Below are 20,913 nucleotides of genomic sequence, written 5' to 3'. Positions count from 1 at the left end.
AAATATACAGTGACTAATGGGAAGTCCTAAAGAAATCTGCTCAGCCGAGTGGATCAGCCCTGCTGTATTTTGCAAACTGCTGAAAATACAACTCCTGCTTTGGATGCATAAAACCCGTGTGACAATTTTCACCTGACTTCCAGTGCTAAACTGGAGTTTTATGTTAATTTCCTTCTTTCTTTATACTTGCTGTGTTGAGGCTCAATTGGCCATGGGAAGGAAAAACAGGAGGTGTTGTTGAAGCAGGCAGCAAACCCCCCAACCTCACTATAAATCCACATGAACCTCTTTGGTAAATTTTGGTGCTATTGCGACTTGGAGCATTTGCCCAGATTGGAGTTGTCAGTGCTTATTTTGTATCCCTCTAGGAAATAATCCTGAAACGAGCAGCTGATATTGCTGAGGCGTTGTACAGCGTGCCCCGCAACCACAACCAGATCCCCACTCTAGCCAACACTCCTGCCCACACCGGCATGATGGGCGTGAACTCCTTCAGCAGCCAGCTCGCCGTCAATGTCTCCGAAACATCGCAAGCCAATGACCAAGGTAGGTGGGATTTCAAGGGTTAATCCTTCACCTTGTTGGCTGCTTTTGGCCTGTCCCTGCCAGCTGATGTCACCTCTGTGTCCTCCCCTCTCTCTGTCCCCCTAGCCGTGTGCCTGAGCGTGGAATGAAATACTGTCTTTAACTTTCTCGTAATATTTAATTCTCCCTGTTCTTTCATTTACTGTTATCATAAAGCATCTCTGGTGGGGGAAGGAAAAAAAAATTGGCAAAATGTAGAAAGCTCTTTGTTATTCGCAATAAAAATACAGCGTGTATGGTTGGTTTATAAAATAATTATGTCTCGGTACCTCCACCTGGTTTTGGAATATTTACACAGATAAATCTAATTTGATGTCTGTGATTTTAAAATACTTTGTTTGTAGGCATGTGTGACATATATGTTACTAATAAAAGTAATAGTTGATTTAATTTACCTGTTGTAATTGAAAATGCATGTAGCATATTGCATTTAAAATTAATTTTGATACTAATGAAAGGAGGGAAACAGGATTATTAGATATGTTCAAACGCATATTTTTTTTTGCTTACAACGTAATTATTAAATTGATTGCTCAGATAGGAACAAATTGTTGTTTAAAATCCTGATTCCGCTATGTTTCCTCTTCTAAAAAGATTGTCTTTTAATGCATTTCCAAGCTAATAAGCCTTATAAAATTTTGTACTTGCTCTTGAATTAGTTTTCACTGATGGCTACACCTTATGAAAGCTTCTTGTTAGCATAAAAAAATATCAATCACAAAATGAAGACCCCAAAACAGCCTTTTAAAGTAAATCACTGCAACAAAAAAGTTTTTCTTGTCAGCTCTGGCATTTGAAGGTGTGGAGAGGCTGAAAGTTCACGCAGAGTGTTGGTACAAAGCGGGACTCGAGCCTGTTGATAATTGCTCCTAAAGACAAACGTGAAGGCACCTGACACAGCTGGATCGAAGAGAGCTTTTGTTGGCTGTCTGTGCTAAGAGGAGAGACAACATAGAGTGCTCGCGGATGATTTAAGTAGGGTTGGCGTGATAAGGTTATCTCAAGCTGCAAGAGTTGATAGGGCAGTGAGAGACAACCCAGAGCAAAGCTGTGCAATCAATTAAAACTGTGTAATATATGCTGCATGAGGGAAACCCCCCAGCCCTAAGTCTATCTTATAAAATAACATTATTTTTTTGGGGTGGGGGGGTTTCTAACACAGTAGGTTACAGTCGCAACACAAGCAGTGTTTCCCCGCGAGGATATGTTCCCAGCAGTACTCCTCAGCAGTCCAATTACAACACAGTCAGCAATAGCATGAATGGATATGGCAATGCCGGCATGCCCAATCTAGGTGTACCAGGTTCCCCTGGATTTCTTAATGGCTCCTCAGCTAACTCTCCTTATGGCAGTAAGTGTCTATTTTTGGTAACACATCATCATATAGATTCATATTTACTACAAAATCAACTCCTTGCATTGTTTTGATTTCCTCTGTTGTCAGCTACTGGATAAAAGGAGGGGTGACTCTGGAGGCTGGACGTAAAAATGAAAATAATAAATTGATCTGTTTGTGCCAGAATACAATCTCAGATAGAGAAAAAGAAAAAAAGAAAAAAAAAAAAAAAAGAACAAATGAAACAAAACAAAACAAAACAAAAAAAAGAAACCAAAATAAAAATTGGACTGCGCAATTTGTAACAAAAGTCCAACACAAAAGAGTTTGCCTGTTATCCAGAGAGTGGCCAAGCCAAGGCATTTCATTTTTATTTTTTTATATATTTTTTTTATATATATCTATATATATATATCTATATATATTTTAAGAGGCAAGGCCCTATCACTCTCTTTTTTCCGTGTTTGCCGTGAAAACCTCAATCTGAGTCCTGATTATTTTTGCTTTATTGCAGTAGTGCCGTCAAGCCCTACCATGGCAGCCTCTTCGGTCACCCTCCCTTCAAACTGTAGCAGTACACACGGCATTTTCTCATTCTCACCTGCCAATGTCATCTCTGCAGTGAAACAAAAGAGCGCCTTCGCTCCTGTTGTCAGGCCCCAAGCCTCTCCTCCACCATCTTGCACCAGTGCAAATGGAAATGGACTTCAAGGTGAGCCCAATCTCTCTCAATTTTCTCTCTCTGATGCTTTTTTTTTTTTTTTTTTTTTTTTTTTGTGCTTTTTTTTTTTTGGGGAGAAAGGTGCCTGGCTGGTTTTTTCAGTGCTCTCATAGTGATGCAAAAAGCAGGGGGAGAAATAGGGTAACGTGAACGGTCTGCTGAGATTTTCAGGTTTTTAGTTAGTTTTTGATGCTTGCATTAGAGCAAACACCGGTTGTTTTTCTGGCATTTTCCCTTAGGACTTTGTGCCTTAAATTTTAGGGGAAGACTGTATCCCTGAATGCCTCTTGGAGGGTTTGTGTACTCCTGGTGTTTATATGTTTTCTGAACACATTTCTGCGGATGTTTTAAACCCAGCAGTGTTCTGGCAGGACACAGTGTGATTTCCTCACCTTGTATAGGGTGCAGTAGTGATTTTAAGTTATGTCAAGTTAATATAAAGCAGGTTAAGCCCTTACTCAGAGGACTAAGCTTCTCTGGACTAAGTAGCCCTGTGGTTTGCATGCTCTGGTGGTCCCAGCTCTTAGTCTGGTGTTAGAGTGGTTACATCCCTAAATGAACTAAATATTTTAATTAGGGTAGGCAATTTAAATATTTTGCCTTTTTTTTTTTTTGTTTCTTTTATCCATGTGATTTCATGTGGGTAATGCAAGGAACAACTGATAAATCAGTGGCAGAATGTCTGTGGTCACCTGCAGGGTGTGGGGCAGGAGGAATTACGACACAATGTGAGAACAAAAACACAAACAAAGAAGTCACCCTACAAAGGGTGACTCATGGCCTATTTTGCCACTTTTAGGGGGTATTTTGACAAGCAGAAGGTGAGACTGTGTAGGTGCATTAGAATCGCTGGGAAGGTTTGTTTGCCTCTGGTGGAGTCTCAGTGCACAGTGCAGTAAATTGAGGCACTTCAGATCCCATTGAGACCAGGAAGGGTTGAGGACACTCTCATCCCAGAGGTCGTCACTCCTCTTGACTTCCTCAGTTAAAAAGAAGCAGCAGCAGCAGCAGCAGCAGCAGCAGCGGATTATTTATTCTTTGTATCACCATGACACCCATAATCCAACCAACACTCACAGGCAAACAGATGAGGAGGATTTTAATTTGCCAAACCAATTCTGGACACCTGCATTTTGTGGGGTGCTGAAGGCACTTTGCAGAGACATCATCCCAACCCCTCAGAGCTGCCTGTCCACCCCAAATCCACTCCAGGATCTCAAAATGAATCTTCCTGTAGCTTGCTCTTAACTTCTTGGCCCAAAAAACCCCATCTGAGACCATGTTATGCACTCAGGTCAACAAAGAGCTGAGAATCCAGATACACAAACTCATTGTAGCATGAATACTAAAGGAAAGGATAATTAAATTACCTTTTTTTTTTTTTTTTTTTTTTTTTTTTTTTTTTTTTGCATATGTCTTTAGTGGAAGCTTCACTGTGTTACTACTGTAAGTAGAAAACTATATCCATATTCTTAGAAAAGATAATCCATTCATAACATAATCCTGTGTCCTACTTTCCTCTTTTTGTGAAAAGACACCAGTATGAAAAGTAAATACTGAAATAAAATAATGAAAAAATCGGAAAAAAATAAGATAATAAAAATAAAATAAAAAAAAAAAATAGATTAAAATAAAATTTAAAAATTTAAAAAATATAAATGTGGTAACATATGGCTTAGATCTGAGGCAGGAAGGTCAACTAATTGATTTTGATTTGCTCTGAAAAATATGATTGTTTAAAGATCTATATTAAAATGATCCAAATTTTTGCCATTTCAGTATGTGAATAAAGGGCCTCCTGTCATATACTCAAGGTTTTAGGTACTTAAAATCTCTAGATCACTTTAAAGTGGGATTTTAAGGAGAACGGGGAGGGCTGAATGCCTGCACTGAGCACCCAATGTCCCTTAGCACCTTCCCAAGCCCCAGCAATTGCATATCTCCTTCCTTAGGTACAAAATGCTTTTTGTATAAAGCTCAGAAGATGTCTTGGAATCAGCCAATACTGATTCGTTAAATAGGTCATGAATTCAGCTCTTAAGCTGAGCCCAACCTCACTTTGCACTGAGCTTTTTTCATGCCCAGAGAGCCCAGTGAAGACCTAACAATGCCTTCAACCTCTGATTTTTGGATGCTGCGATCCCAGCAACAGACTTGGTGTCATCCTTTTGGGTTTTGAATCAGCAGCTGAACTGAAAATTGACTGTTGAAAATAAATAGATAATACATAGATGAATAATTAAATAAATAAAAGCAGTCAATTTTCCTCTGTCAGCTGAACCTGAATCATTTTGTGTTGAGCAGAATGACCCAGAGAAACAGGCAGAATGTCCTGGTAATTAGAGCAGTGACTTCCAATGTTGTGGCAAAGAAAAAACTGCATAATTTATGCAAAGTAGACAGCACCACAAGGTGATGCTCAGTATTGTGGGAGTTAGGGAACTGACGTGGAATCACAGAATCCTGGAATGGTTTAGGTTGGAAGGGACCTTAAAGGCCATCTAGTTCCAACTTTGGGCAGGGACAACTTCCAAAGGGTGCTCCAAGGCCAGTCCAACATGGCCTTGGACACTTCCAGGGATGGGGCAGTCCCAGCTTTCCCTCAGGTCCTCAGCACCACCTCACTTCCCTCAGGAGTCCTCTGTGAGTTCCTTCACCATCCCAGCAGAGGCACCATCCCTTTTCCCACCCAAAGCTTTGAGTCAGTTCAGACTGAACTCACAAAATCCCGTAGATTGTCAGTGAATTCACCCATCCATCCTCACAGATCTCAGCCTCTGCCTTGGCCTGAGCTGCAGCCAGGGCTGAGGGGCAGGACAGGGATGATTTTGTCAGCTCCTTCCTTCATGAGGCATCATCAAGAAAAGCCACCGATACTCTTGTGTTGGTACTTACCTACACTGCATTTGATACATAGAGTTCATTAGGGAGTTTCTGCTTCTTCCTTCCTATTTTCTCAGCCATTTGTTGACAGGGAACTCTTTTTAAATTTTAATTAGTTGCTTTCTGGACTCTGTACAATCACCTCCAGAGAGTTTTCTGATCAGCACATTTTCTACATTAAGTTAAAATATGGAACTCGAGAGCTGCAGTCCAACTGCAGCTGGAGGGTTTTTTTTTTGTGATCTTCAAGTACAGAGTCTCATTTTAGGGCAGGATGTGAAGGAGGTGAGTGACAGCTGAGGAGATGTCACTGTTAGGGATGGTCACATCCAGTCAAGCCAAGAGGGCAGCAAGAGCTGCAACACATGGTCATAGTGTTGCATAAGAGACAAATCCTGCAGTTTATGGATAAGGACAGGCTTGGATAAGAATTCAGACAGGGGTGGTCCTCTTGCAGAGATTTGGGGTTTAATTGACCCCTCCCTGGTGGGTAAACCACTGTAGGGTATCTCTGTGTGGGAAAAATGCTGCTTGTGGTACATCTAAGTTGGTGAGAACAGCAGAACTAAGTAGTTGCAGCTGGACCTCAGGGGGATTGTTTTGTCTCCTATCAAAGAATTAAACAGAGGTTCAGCTGCTCTAACTTCTGGCTTGTGCTGATGCAGCCCTGAGTATCAGGACCACCTGAGCCCACCACACCAGAGGCAAGATCTTGCTGCCTATAACCACAACCCCAAAACCCTTTCCTGTGTTATAGGACCTGCTGCCCAAGAGTGAACATGGAAAAATCTGTAGGTGACAATTTTTTTGTAAAAAGATCCAACACTCCTTCTAGTAGAAGGTGTCCCTGCTCATGGTAGGGGGTCAGAACGAGATGGTCCTTAAGATCCTTTCCAGCCCCAACCATTCTGGGATTTTATGATTCAACAATGAGGACAGAGGTTAAGAGTGAAAAAGACAATCTGGGGAAATGTCAGAGAGGTCAGGCTGGGGGCAGTGCCAGCCAGGGCTGATATTTACTCCTCCCCCTTGCTGCCCCCATGCCAGCTGCACAGCCTAAGGAGCTGCAGCTCTTGGAGGAGACATCTCTCTCCCTACTGTCCCCAGAGCCTGACTCACTCCTGTGAGCAAGCCTACAAAAAAGAGCTTTTGGGCCCTATCCAAAAAGCCACAATCTTGTTGACTCTGCGTGACCTCCATAGTCTATGACCAGAAAGTCAAGTACTCACACGAATTTTTTAAGAGCAGGATCCTACCGTGTGTGTTCCGTAGGGCAGAGAGTATTTTCCTGTTTAAAACAATGAACATTAAAGGTAGAAAAGAAATGTTTTAGTGAGAGACTGCTGGCTCGCTGCAAAGTTGGAAGCACAATATGTGTTCAAAATTTGGTTTTCAATCGTAATTTACTTTCTATAGATTGTGAAAGATATTGCTCTCTGGTTATAGGACTATAATGCACAGCAAAAGGCTCTCTATATTCTTTTAAAATTGCATCCTGCTTAATTTTCTGGTCTTCCTCCAGATGAAAGTATTAGAATTATTATTAAAAAACTCACCAGCTCATTTTTCTTTAAGAAGGCGCTTGGTATCAATTTGCACAGCAGGAAGCTCAGTGCAGAAATTCACAATTGTCAAAGATTGCTACTAAAATAAATTGTGAAATGCATGTCTGGAGCACCAGCCTTGCAACCCCCCTCAGACTGTGCCACAAAGAGAGTTCAACAAAAATGGTTAAATTACAGAATTGAGATATTTTTTTCTTTCCCCCAGAAAAATATGGCAGCAGATAATCTAAATTTTCATGCAGCAGAATCATAGCATGGTTTGGGTTGGAAGGGACCTTAAAGTCATCCTGTCCCACCTTCTACCATTGGCAAGGACACCTTCCACTGTCCCAGGTTGCTCCAAGCCCTGTCCATGGCCTTGGAGACTTCCAGGGGTGGAGTAGCTGATGGTTGAATTGAGGACAAGGTTTAGTGGTGAACCATGACACTGCTCGTTGATGTTGGACTTGACCTTAAAGGTCTTTTCCAATTTTGATGGCTCTGTGATTCCATGACAACTATTCTTTAAACTGATCCCCTGCACCCCCTGGGTCAGGTGTACCCCAGATAACCAGAGTGGCACAGTGACAGATTTGCTGCTGGCTGAATCCCACAGGAGAAGCCAAACTGAGAGCAGGGGTTTGGCAGGTGCAAACACAGGGCCAGCTCATCTGATGAAGGGTGGAACAGAGGAGATTTAGTGTAGGGTTGTTTTTAAGGGTTTTCTGAGGGTGGCCAGGCCTTGGCAGGGCCTGCCCAGGGAGGTTTGGAGTGCCCATCCCTGGAGGTGTCCCAGGAATTCTTGGATGTTGCACTCAGGGTTCTGAGCTGGGGGACGAGGTGGGGATAGGACAGAGCTTGGACTTGGTGATCTTGGAGACATTTTCCAACCTAAATGATTTTGTGATTCTCTGAAAACATGATAAGGAAACTGAATATTTTGGGTAGAAAGTCTCTCTGCCAATATACTCACTGTTCTCCAGTTAAAGTTTGTAACTTCAGTTGCTGGTTAGGTTTAAAACATCCATTATTATGAATGTTGCAAAATTATCACTTCAGTTCCAATCTTGACATATTTGACATATTTAATTGGGGAGAAAAATGACAGAGTTCGAAGACTTTATCCTGTTTCAAGAACATCACCTGAGCTGTGTTTTAGAGAGGTTTAACTCCATCCAAATCCAAAGGGCTCTGGCAGGACCAAGGGCTGCTGGCAGTGGTTGTGTTACCTATGAAATGTGTACAGACCCAGCTCTTCCAAACCGTAAAGCTGCAACAGCGGATCTGAAATGAATTAATATTGTTGAAATTAATGAACTGAGAAATTGAAGTTCACATCGCTACACGAACAAATTTATTAATATCTGCTGTACATAAATTAATGAGAAATATCATTATGGCAAAAATTAAACAACACTAAAATAAAAGACTGTCTAAATCGTGCTTCTACCAAAGAGTTAACTAGGAAAAAAGCAGTGGTTGTTGCCATCTCTATCTGTTACGAAACCTCAGGATATGGCTGGTCAGAGGTATTAATATCGTGTCTTTTTATGGTGTTTGAGCTCTAGGGTTGGGAGAAGGTTTAGAGTTCTTGGTTTTGGTCTTGGAGAGTCCTTGGTTTGCTCAGTCCTGCTTTTATCATGAACTAAAACAGTGGAAAAGGAGGTTTTCTGCTCAGGGCACGAAGTGGTGGTTGGTGGGGATATCCCCAAGGGATGGGGATGTTCCCAAGGGATGGGGATGTTCCCAAGGGATGGGGATACAGCCAGAGGAGTTTTCAGGAGCCTGGAGAGAAGCTGAGTCTGGGGAACTGGGGGTGCTCTGCCCACAGAGCTCCTCTCTCGTGGAGAGGCTCTTTGGGGTGTGCTTTGCTGGGAGAAGTGTCCGTGGTCCTTGCTGTGGGGATGCCGTGGAGGAGGTGGGCTCTGAATTCTCTCGTGGTGGCTCTGAGCCCAGCGTGTCAATAACAGCTCCTTTTCTTCTCTTTTTTTCTTTTAGCCATGTCCGGGCTTGTAGTCCCGCCAATGTAAAGTCACTTTTGTTTACCTACCGTAGCACCAAGCTGCAGAGGATGGGCTTAGGGGACAAGTTTAGTATATTAAGACATGCTGATGGGAGCAGTATCTTCACGCAGAATCAGCAACAAAATCGAAATGCTACAGGAAAACAAAAAAAACAAAAACCCACAAAAAAAAAACCCACAAAAAAGGAAAAAAAAAAAAAGACTTTGTTTAAAGATTTTATTTAAACTATTAAGAATCTACATGCAAACAACCTACTTCTTCATGAACAATTCCATTTTATTGACTGAATTTTTCTCATATTTTCACATTTCTCAGTCCTGGAGAATAAGGAAAAAGCGACGCCTATTTTGTATAAAGTTTCTGATTACGTCTTGGCTATGTCTAGTACTTGCTATGTGTTGGGAGAAACTTTGTGGATGCACCATTTTGATTATCATGAAACACTGATGAAAAATGCCTCCGAACATTTTTCTGTACTCATAACTAGATTCACAATGGTTGTGTATCTCTATAATGTGAAATATTTTTTTGTGGTGGAAAAAAAAAAAAAAAGGGGGGCCAAGGAGGTTATGAGCCATCAAACTGGAAAAAAAAAAAGAATAAAAAAATTAAGGATGAATATATGATTAGAAAAAAAAAAACACACAAAAAACCGGGGCGCGGGGGCGGGCGTGGGGGGGGTTTATCGTTGCTTAACTTCATCTTAATGAAATGGAACTTTGTAACTTATTGTAGTTAGAAATTGTAACTTTGATATTGAATTCTCTTGCCTTCAACAAGCACACTGACAGAGAAAAGAAAAAAAAAGAAATTGCTACTGTCTGTTGGTTTAAAAAAAAATGAAAAAAATATACTTCCACTGCTAGAGCTTCCTGTTAAGCAAGTGTGATCTGCAACATTTTTTCAACTTTTGCTAGCACTGTATACTATTGCATTTTAGGCTACTGTGAAGTCTATGTTTCTTGTACCAGAAAATTGTCCTTTTGACTTCTAGATCCTTCTTCCCTAATGTGTTTTGTATGTGGTTATAAAATTGTAGACTTTTGTGATTTTGCCAAAGTTGTAGCTAAATATTTATACACTTGTCTTGAATTTTTTTCAGATCCACTTAAATATTTAGACAAAAAAAAAGCAGATTTTATTCCTTATGACGGCTATAAGGAATAAAATAGTCTTATCCATTGCAACCCTTTCTTTCACATAAACACTTGCAGTCACTAAGGGAATTTATTTTGTAACATATCAACTATAAATATTGTATTTATCTTTGAAATTTTGTATATTGCTTTTTTTTTTTTTTTTTCTTTTTCTTTTTCTTTTTCTTTTTTTTTTTTTTTTTTAATATGTTTTTGTATGTGTTGGTTTTTGTCCTGGCCTGGTATCGTGATGCTGAAAATAGCATTAAGCCAAGAACTGTTGCCTTCATGTTTTTCTTTTAAATAAATCAGTGTCTGTGCATTTCATTTGTACTTCATAAGGTTGCTATTGTTTAGCCTTTCCATCCTTTCTTTTTTAAATTTTTTTTTCAAAAGTTCAAATTCATTGTTTATTTTTATATTATTTTTAAGTTATCAGAACAAATAATTTTGAAAGAAAAAGTTGTTTGTTGTATAGTCAAATCAAAATTGTGCCACATGGCTGTAATGAATACTAGTAGAATATGTGCATGTGATACAGCCACAGAAAAGATGAACCTATTTTGTGGTTGCATTTTTTATTTCCTTTTTGTTGGTTTGTTTTCTTTATTTTTAAATTTTATTTTTAATTTTCTTTTTAAGATTGTAAAAAGTCATTTTTAGCTGCCACCCATGACTTTGCCACATAGCTGAACTGTGTTTACTGGAAAAATTCAGAGGCCTAAAGTTTAAAAATAAATTCACTTCTGATGTTTTAATTAAAATGTTTGCCACATGAACTTCTCTGATGCCTTAAAAGTGAACTTCTTTGAAGAACTTTTGTGCTGTTTTATCACAGGCTTACACCACAATTGTTAATCACAACTTCATTTGGATGATTTCTGGTGTAAAAAATAAGGGGGAAAAAAAAAAGCACAATCCTGGTGTACAATTCTGCCACTCCTTTATGTATCGATTTTCTGCTGCACTCTGCATTCTCCCAAACCCTGCACTGCTCAAAACCGGGAAAGGTTTCACGGGAAATCGGGATCACACCGAATTTTTAACATCTGGGAATTGTTTATTTAGGTTTCTTGGGGTTTTTTTTAGGGAACTTTTTGTAACCAACCCATAGCTGACCATACTTTTTAAACTGGAATGACCTCCGTCGTATTCCGTGGCTCTCAGTGCCAAACCCAGCCAGAGAAATGTGGAGTTGTTTTTATTTTTACTTTGCACTAAATCCTTTGCCAGCGCAGCACTGCAAAACACATTGCAAACTGCAGCAGAATTCACCTTTTAACCAAAAAAGGAGAGATCATTTAAATTTTTTTTTAATTATTATTATTATTACTTTTGTTTGGTTTTTTTTTTTGTTTTTTTTGCTTTTTTTTTTTTCTGGGCAAAAATAAAAAAGAAAAAAATGCACATTTTAGTCAAGCTTTTTTGAAAGGGTTTAGAAGAAGGGTTCAGCGTAGCACAGCTCTGTGAGCACGGCCAAGGCTTGGCTAGGTGGGAAAGCCTGAGAAGTCACTTTGGAACTGAATTGCCTCCGTTATATTTTGTCTAAGTAAGGTTTTGCTCTAAATAAAAAAATAAAAATAAAAGAAGAGGTCACGTGTACATGTTAAGAAAGTCTGCAAGTTCCTTCATAAACGCAGTCTGTTTGTGTTTTAGATTAATTAGTCGATGCACTCATCGCTTCATTGTCTCCAGACGGAAAGCTTCACTAAATGGTAGATTTTACTGTTAAAGACCCTACAATAAGATTGTTTTATCTGTACATTTTTTCATATATTTAACTGTATAAAAAAATGTTCATTTTACACAATATTTAATTAAAGTATTTCTTGTCTGTGAATTTCATTTTTAGTAATTTTATCTGGTTTGATTATTAAAAAAAGTGGCTAAACACAAAATGAAATAATGCAACACTGGGGGTTTCATTTCTAAATATCAGAATTTTTTATTCCTTTTTTACGAAAAAGCCCAAATCCTTGACGTGGTCTTTCCAGTTCCCTGGGAGGAGGATGAGGAAGGAGATCCCTGCTCTGCAGTGTCAATCACTAGTTGCTCAGCCTTGGTGAAGTATTTATCCAAGACTGCTCACTTTTTTGTGAAGATAACAGCAGAATATCTCTTTTTCTTATTTAACCAAAACTGTGCACTTCAGACAGGCTTTCTGTAAAGCAAAGGTAACAATAGAATTTTTTTTAAACTATTTTAATATCATATTGTAAAAGTCTGTAAACAGGAAAAGTTATTTTAAACAAAGCACAACCCAAATTTTCCATGTGGTGGTTTGACACTGAAGGTCGACGTGCTAGTCTCTTAACTGCTGAGAAGGAAGCAAATTCTTTTGCTAATTATAATACTGAGCACAAAATATTTCATCCTCTGGGCCATAATATGTGTGGTGCACATATAATGGGTACAAAAATATATTTATAATGAGGTGGGCTCATGCAACCTCTGAGCTGGAGAGGGTTGCAAGGCTTTTCCTGATGTACAGGTCTGAGTTCCTCAAATGTGCTCCTGTATCGTTGTGCGTGACCAGCACCACCCAAAAAAAAAAAAAGGGTATTTCCACAGGAATATGGGTCTGGCAGAGGAATGTCAGTGCCTGTGGTGGTAGAACAGGGAGTTTGTTATGGAGTTTGATCCGGTCATTAATCAGAGGGCTGCTGACAACTTTGAGAGGGCACTGAGAAACTGGGAGCTCCCAAGTAAATGGATGGAGTGGTGCACGTGGATCCAGTGCCAAAGGACACGCTGTGTGTCCCAGCCCCTCCCTGGCTGCCCAAGCTTAAGGGATGGAGAGGGGAGAAGGTAAAACTCACTGCAGTCACAACCTACAGAAAAAAAAACCCAGGGATTTTTAACCGTGCTTCCTTTCTTCTCCAGTATTTCAATGGTTTTCATGTCAGATGAAAACTGATTTGATGAGAACAGGTGTTGAAGCTGCAGAACACTTTGTAGTATTACTATTATTATTATTATTATTATTATTATTATTATTATGCTGCATTGAAAACTGTTCCACTCCGAGCGTGTGTGTTTGTGTATCGTGTTTAAGCCCTAAATCAGATGCATCCCACTAAAAAATAACCGGTTTTTAGGGATGAAAGTCTGCACGATGCCTACTGGCGCTTTTCCTTTTAGTTTTATTTCAAAGGTTTGAATAATGAGCATCTAAATGGTTCCTCTAACTTTCAGCGCAAGGAAAACACAAAAGGAGAAAACCCACACATGACAATTCCTAGAGCAATCCACCACCTACGACACATCTGGGGAAGAGCCCTGCTGAGGAAATGTGTTGTGTCAGCCCACAGTGAGTTTAGACACAGGAAGATGATAAAAATTCCTTAATCAAAACGAAGGAATAAGAGTCTCTAAAAGTACATGCCAATTATTGCAGAGCAGCTTTTAAAAGTCTTTCAAGCTTTTAAAGATTATTCAAAGCACTTGAAATAGGCTTCAATCTAATGCCTCATTTCATTGCATTAAACAGCCTAGTTAATAAAGAATCAATATATTCAAAGGGCAAGGTTATCTTTTGTCTATAAGGGGTGGTGTCATTCTGAACCTTTTATAGTTCAAATGCTGAAAAAGACCTCATGAAATCCATACTCATCAAGTGGGTCAACTAGAGCAATAAAGAGGCCTCTGAAAGAATGGCTGCACTCCTTTAAAACAACTATAAGTCTTATCTCCCCGCATAGTCCTCGCCAGGCTCCGCCAGAAAATGTCAATTTCTCATCAAGACAAGAGGCCTGGCGATAATTTTCTTTTTTTTTTTTTTTTTTTTTTTTTTTTTTTTTTTTTTTTTTCTTTCCCAGAGAATACACACAATTAGGAGGAGGCAGAAAGGCCCCCACCGGTGATTTGTAGCTTATTATGTCACCGGCGGGGCTGCGCTCCGCCCGCCGAGCTGATAAGGAGGGCTGTTGATAAGTGAGGTGTCGATGCGGGCCCGCGGTGCAGTTTGAATGTGAGCCCTTGTCGCCCGCGCCCCGCAATTAACGCCCTGAATAAAGCGCCACAAAGGAGCGGCTGCTTTATGCTCCCCGAGACAATTCCCCTGCTTTACCCTTCAAGGAGCTCTTTTATCTGCGAATAAGGTTGCTTTTAATGAAATTGAAGCTCATCAGAGGAAATCAAAACCCTCAAATCAGATTACAAATTGATTTTTTTTTTTTTTTTTTTTTCTTCTCCCGGCCAGTTGGCGTTGTTCGATGTGGTGCCCTAAGTTTTACAGCAAAAAGGAAGAGAAAGCACCCAGTCTGGAGTCAGGGCATGCAAACAACCTCTAAACTAAAGCATACAAAGGAGGAACGTTCCTAAAGTCCCACGAGTCATAAAAAGTTTTAAAAAGCCGCTGGTATTCTTCAAAACTATCTTTACCCAGGTACTTCATAAAATACTAAAGTTATAATTAAATGAACTGTCCGAGAACTTAAAATTGTAGAAATCAAATAACAAAAAACCCAAGCCATTTCCCTTTCTCATGTGCAATGCTAAAATTCATCATTAGATAAAATATCAAATACAATTTCTCAGTGCTCAGGTCAAAATGAACTGATGGAGGAGCTGAGATCTCCTGGTCTGGGGCTCTGCTTCAGCTGGTGACCCACTGAAGCACTTTGGCCAGCTGGAATATGACAGTGACAGAGGTGATACAGTTGTGGCTCTATTTTATTTCTTAAATATTTTATTTCTTAAACATTTAAATAAAGCAACAGTTGCACAAAACGGTTTTGTTTTCTCTTTGTTGACTTCGTGCTATTACTGAAAGGACAAAATGAATTAAAGGGTGCAGTTAATTAGTCACAGAATTGTACGTTTTTGGTGCCCACAAAGGTTTTAGAGGATTTTGGTTGTGTGACTCCTTGTTTGCATTTATCTTCAAATAAATGGAACTGTTTGAGAAATGACTTTGTAGCAAAAGACAGCAAGTACCTCCAGACTGAACAGGGGTGGTGAGGGTGCAAGAAAATGATCTGAAAGCTGCTTTGCTTCAACCAGACAAAAATCACAGATTTCCTACTGTGTAAAACCTAAAATAGAAGTATCAAGTGAAAAAAGAAAAAAAAAAAAAAAGAAACTGAGGCTGGAATTGGTGCGGGTAACGCAGCCAGTCAGGAATTGCCCTTTATCTACGAGGAAACACAGGATGGAAATACCAATGGGAAGATGGAGAGAAGAAAGGAGGAAGACGTGAAAAAAAATTGTACAATGAAACCCAATAAAGTTGTATTTAATGATCTCCTTCCTCATGCCATGGAATTCTGTTGTGGGAGCAAGTTCTTGAGGTGTGTCTGGAATTGTTTGGGTTGGAAGGGACCTCAAAACCCATCCAGTGCCATGGCAGGGACGCCTCCCACTGTCCCAGGCTGCTCCAAGCCCCAGTGTCCAGCCTGGCCTTGGGCACTGCCAGGGATCCAGGGGCAGCCACAGCTGCTCTGGGCACCCTGTGCCAGTGATCCTTTTCCTCCTTAGCACAGCTCTAGGCCCACGCTCTTGTGTCCACAGACATAAAAAAACCTGCAATGAGTATAAATAATAATAATAATAATAATAATAATAATAGTAATAATAATAATATAACCTTCAATAACCATTTCACAAGTCTGCTTCGGCAGTTCAGTCCATGGTGCTTCTCCACCTTTTTGGTTTACGTGTCTTATCTTAGAGTAGGTCATGAATCAAAAAAATGCTGTAGCGTCCCAAGCATCTCTGCAAGGACTTCCAAGATTGCTCCTCAACTATTTCCTCACTTATTTCATCCCTTAAGAACAGCCTGAAAAATTTTACAGAGGCCAAGCAGAGGGTAGGGACCAGCCAGAGGCTCTGAGGCACCAAGAGGTGAAGCCAAGCCCATGGGTGAGGACCACAGACCTCACAAATCATAACAAATTTTTAACAAATCTCTGGAGCTGTTAAAGCCTGAGCAGCAGGGGCCCAAGGATATCAGTACTTAGCAAAATATAAACATAAATGATGGGGTGTTTTAATTGGAAAGCTACTCAGAGACCTTTCAAAGCTCTAAACCAGTATTAACTTTTGAAATAAAGTTTTACACAGGTCCAAGCCAAGCCATCCTGGCCCACCTCAGTCCCTTCCCAGAGCTCCATATCCCCAACCAGGGATTTGTCAGGATCCTTCAGCAGCCCAGCCCTGAGCAGTGACAGAGCACAGGGAACATACAGACTAAGAGCAGCATTTTAACAAAAAGTTGTGTCCTGGAACAACCTGTTCAGGGTATTGCACAGAAGGATTTTGAAAATGCTCTGCTTTTGATGGTTGTAAAAGGCCATGACCAAATACCTGGAATGGCTCAAAAGTAATAAATAAATAAATACAGAAATTAATAAATACATTTGGACAATTAGCTATATTTACATTAGTGATGATACCAGAAATATGCAATAAATAATTCTAAACTTGGTTTTCTTTTTTTTAAATTAGCCTGGAAAGCAGCTACAAAGATCTGCCCATGCTGGCCAGGTGCAGCCCCCAAGTATTATGAAATAATCTATGGGAACTTTATCAAGAGGAGAGATTTTTCTCCCAGACTATGTGATGGGGAGGGTTTATTTAGCATTCTTCTGATGTCACAGAGTCATAGAATGGTTTGGATTAGAAGGGACCTGAAGGATCACTCCCTGCTGTGGGCAGGGACACCTTCCACTGTGCCAGGCTGCTCCAAGCCCTGTCCAGCCTGGTCTGGGACTCTGCCAGGTGCTGAGGTTGGCATTTCACCCACCGGTTTGGATCAGTGCAGAGCCTGCCATGGGCAGGAGCCCAAGGAAAAGAATAACTTTGATAAATAATTCAGATTAAATGCAAAATAGTTTTAGGCAGGTGACACTTTCTGAGGTCACCTCGAGGTGGTTCAGATGACTGAGCTGGCAGGATCCAGCTCAGCACCTGGAGTCAGAGTTTTTGCAGTGACAAACTTGGTGACAGCGATTTCAGCAACAACAGAGTTGGGTTGGTTTTTGCCTCTTCATTTCAATGTATTCTTCTGGTTCAGGTCAATGACAAATTCATTCAGAACTGAAAAATGATTGGGAGTTGGAAGAGCAGAAAATGTGTTTTCCTCTCCCTATCTATGAATAAAAAAATAAATTCAAAAGGATAGGATCTGCTGGGTTTTAATATCTTAACGACGTGATGATCAGAAACCACCTATTAATTTTTTTTACTATAGATAATAATATCTCCTTTGCATATTAACTTTATCAGTGAAATTAATTAATGAAATTTATCATTCAGGTGCAGAATATGCTCCTTGATTTTGCAGCCAGCACTATTTCCGTAGGTCTGGTTAACTGATGGAATTAATGCTGTTCTCACCACAGTGGTACTGAACTCTCATTTTCATCCAAAAAGAACTTGACAACTCATATAATAAAAAAGAAATGCAACATTCTGCATTCTCATCCATACAAAGATATAAACCACATAATCAGATTATGAAATATAATTGCATACATGAATGTAAATAAATTAAATAATAGGGAGAGCTCCGTGAGCAGTCAAAGGAAGTGCAAATTCAGTAACGCTCTTAGATTTGAACAAAAACAGTTAAATTTGTTGATAATGGGAATAATCTCCCCTTAGGAGAACGAGCTGACATTCTCAGGGAAAAATTAATAAAAGATAGATCAGACAGTACATTTTCCTTCATTTTCAGTGAAAATCATATTTGAAAACCATCTTGAATGGGGATAAGATTGAATTTTTTACATATTTTGAGGGAAAGAGACTTGTGGTTTCCTCCAAAAATTTATTTTGTTCCTTCCAGTCAAGTTTTGGGTTCTTTTTTTCCCCTCTTTTTTTTTCCCTTCTTTTTTTTTCCCCTTGGCGTCCTCTTGATGTGGGTGCTTGGGGCAGAGTGGTGAGCAGCCAGATGTCAGAGGAGCAATGGCAGAAGGGGAAAGGTTTCTATCTGAATTTATCCCTAAATAAAGTTATCCTGTGAGTCACAGCCTTTTGGCTTTACTTCCTCTTTTACAGAAATCCACCTTTCTTTTTCCTTCCCTTGACCCATATCTTCCCGAACTGGGATTTAGCAATTACACTCCTTTAGGCTGCTTATTAAAATCTCTTTGTGTATCTGGGTTTCCCAGCAGAGCCCTCCTGTCCCCGGCCCTGTTGTGTGATCTGGCACTGAACATGGGAACAGTAAAATCTGGGATCAGTGCAGTCCTTTCCAGCAGCACATCTGGGGCTCTTCCAAAGCTGCTGTGGGGAGAAGGACTGAAGCCCAGCTTTGTCCGGCAGTGGGGGGACACTTTTGGGTCGTGTTTTTCCAGTACCAGGTGATGTAAAGGACGTGCAATGTCACAGAATCGTGGAATGGTTTGGGTTGGAAGGAACCTTAAAGCTCATCCAGCTCTAACTACTTGCAGGGACACCTTGCACTAGACCAGACTGCTCCAAGCCCATCACACACCTATGTGGAGATCTAGCACTTTTTTTCTTTCAAATCATTACGTTTTTTAAAAAATTTCCAACTCCTTGGAGGCCATGTGATGCAGGAGATCACAGGTGCTTGGTGATGCTGCTGGCACAGTTCAGTTCCAGCCCCTGAGGGCAAAGCTGTGACACAACACCAGCTGATCTCCTGAAATTCTTTTCTTTGGGGCTGCATTTTGCTGCCTCACTAAAGCTAAGCAGCACCTACCCCAGCCTGGCCTTTGTTCAGTGAGAGGCTGAGCCTGAGCTCTCTCCCAGCCAGCCACAGGAGCATTTGGAGCATGGTGGTGGCCAGGGATGGCAGATGATGTTGGGTGTTTGATGTTTCCAACAAGGAGAATCCTCTTACCTTTCAGCACCCCTACCCTCAGCCCTCACTCAAGGGCTCATCCTGGGCTCAGAGTGGGGGATAACCCATCCCAGCCCAGGCTCAGTTCCTTGGAATACATCATGTGGATCCTGGGAAGCTGCCTTGGATCTGCCCCAGTGAGGTACAGGCACAGCAATTAGTAAAATCAAGGTGTATTTCCTACATCATGCAGCTGGGGGCATTTTGCAACTCATTTCGCCAGAGAAAAACTTGTTATTTAATTGCCTTGGCTGCTGCTGGATCAGATTCAAAATGAGTGGGAATATCAGGTCCTGCCAGATATATTCAATCATATTCCTGCTTTTTTTTCCCTGACTGGATCCGACGTGCCAGTAAGCAGTGAAGCAGTTAAATATGGACATGTGAATTCCAGCAAGGCTGAGATTTCAAACTTAACACCCCACCAGGATGAATGAGGAAAATGAGCATCTCCCTCCACTTTCTCCTTGTCCCTGTGGCGAGTTTAAGGGCAAGAGAATTCACAATGGTTTGGCCAAATGGCGGAAGTCGGATATTTTCTATTCACCCTGATAAACCAAGAATAACACCTTCTGCAGCCCCCAAATAAAATAATAATAATTTTTTAAAAAGCCTGCTAGAATTCAGAATTATGGGCGAGGTGAGGCCAGAGTTGGTGGGCATGGTGGAGATGGGGTACAGTGGCACTGTCCCCCCTGGATGGGATGGGGCATTTCCTACCACCACAACCCTGTGCCCAAGTGGAACTGGGTGGAGAGGGGGGAAAAAAAAGATATCTCTAAATGAGTCCAATAGTGATTATTAAGTTCCTAAGAGGCAATCTAATTTAGCTATATAAAATCATGAAAGGGGAAGAATTAATTGATACTAATGAGTTATATGAGATAGCATCATAATTAATTCCTAAATAGAAAGAGGACATAGGCTGGAGCGAGGAGGGGGATCAGACTGGCCTATATATCATAATAGATTACAGAGGCTACTTGAGATGAGAAACAAACTGCCAAAGTCAGAGTGAGACTGAGTTAGGAAGTCTTTGCCAATGCAAAGAAAAGTCTTTCCAGCAAATCCTGGAGGCTGGGAAGTTCAAGGACCACTTTGCCATGTCCCTGCTGGTCCCTCTGTGGCTTTTGCACCTGCGTCCCCCTGGCCTGGTCTGTCCATCAGGAAGCACAAACACAACCCATGCTGGTGGTTGCTGAGGAAACTACAGAGATTTAATTTGATTTGTGCCCCCCTAAATCGTGTGGTGAGTAAATCAGCGCATAATCCCAGGGCAACTTCATGGAGCGCTACGAACTCCAACACTGCTGCACCAACTTGGACAAATAATTTGGGTGTGGTACTTCCAGCCAAGATGCCTTTTTTTCTGCTCCATTTTGGATATAATTGCTCCTTTGGGGGACAAATCACAGGTGACCAGTCATGTACTGGAAGACAAAAACCTGTGGTGAATCACAGAAACAAAATTATATAAGGACAGGGCTTTGTTTCTGTAAATTCCATAAAATCACCATCACATTCTGACTCCATGTTTGCCAACACAAATCAGAGACTTCTGCAGCCTATCTCCTGAAAACCAATATTAGAAGTTGTATTTGGTTTTTGTTTTCCATCTTAGGCTTAGTTTGTAAAAAAAATTCAGTTGCTACTGCTGGGTAGAGCTCAAAACACGTTCATTTATCAATGTTGGGTGCTTTTTTAGAGGGAGAATCATGGAAAACTATTTTGATTTTCATAGTTGTGTTCACACAGAGAAAAAAAAAAAAATAGAAGAGAGCTGGAGAGGAATTTTGGACAAGGGCCTGGAGTTCCAGGACAAGGGGGAATGGCTTCCCACTGCAGGGTTAGAAGGGATATTGGGAAGAAATT

At 40.6% G+C, this 20,913-nt stretch overlaps 1 protein-coding gene across 4 annotated transcripts in view; it reads left to right on the top strand.

Annotated features, from left to right (window-relative positions):
• Positions 1–9,225, top strand: part of EBF3 (EBF transcription factor 3) — a 120,869-nt gene extending 111,644 nt beyond the window's left edge. For 2 of the 4 annotated variants that reach the window (XM_083866417.1, XM_083866416.1), the window contains exons 13-16: positions 369–546; positions 1,748–1,936; positions 2,544–2,633; positions 9,068–9,225. In XM_083866417.1, coding sequence (XP_083722543.1) covers positions 369–546; positions 1,748–1,936; positions 2,544–2,633; positions 9,068–9,099 — 489 coding nt within the window. In that variant the 3' untranslated portion in view covers positions 9,100–9,225. Of the gene's footprint in view, positions 1–368; positions 547–1,747; positions 1,937–2,435; positions 2,634–9,067 lie in introns of all 4 variants that reach the window. The other 2 variants (XM_083866415.1, XM_083866418.1) reach the window with 2 other exon arrangements.
• The last annotated feature ends 11,688 nt before the right edge of the window (positions 9,226–20,913 follow it).

Source organism: Zosterops lateralis (genome assembly GCF_965231275.1).
Source record: "Zosterops lateralis genome assembly, chromosome: 8".
In the NCBI taxonomy this organism is placed as follows: domain Eukaryota; kingdom Metazoa; phylum Chordata; class Aves; order Passeriformes; family Zosteropidae; genus Zosterops; species Zosterops lateralis.
This window is presented reverse-complemented; position numbering and strand designations above follow the sequence as displayed.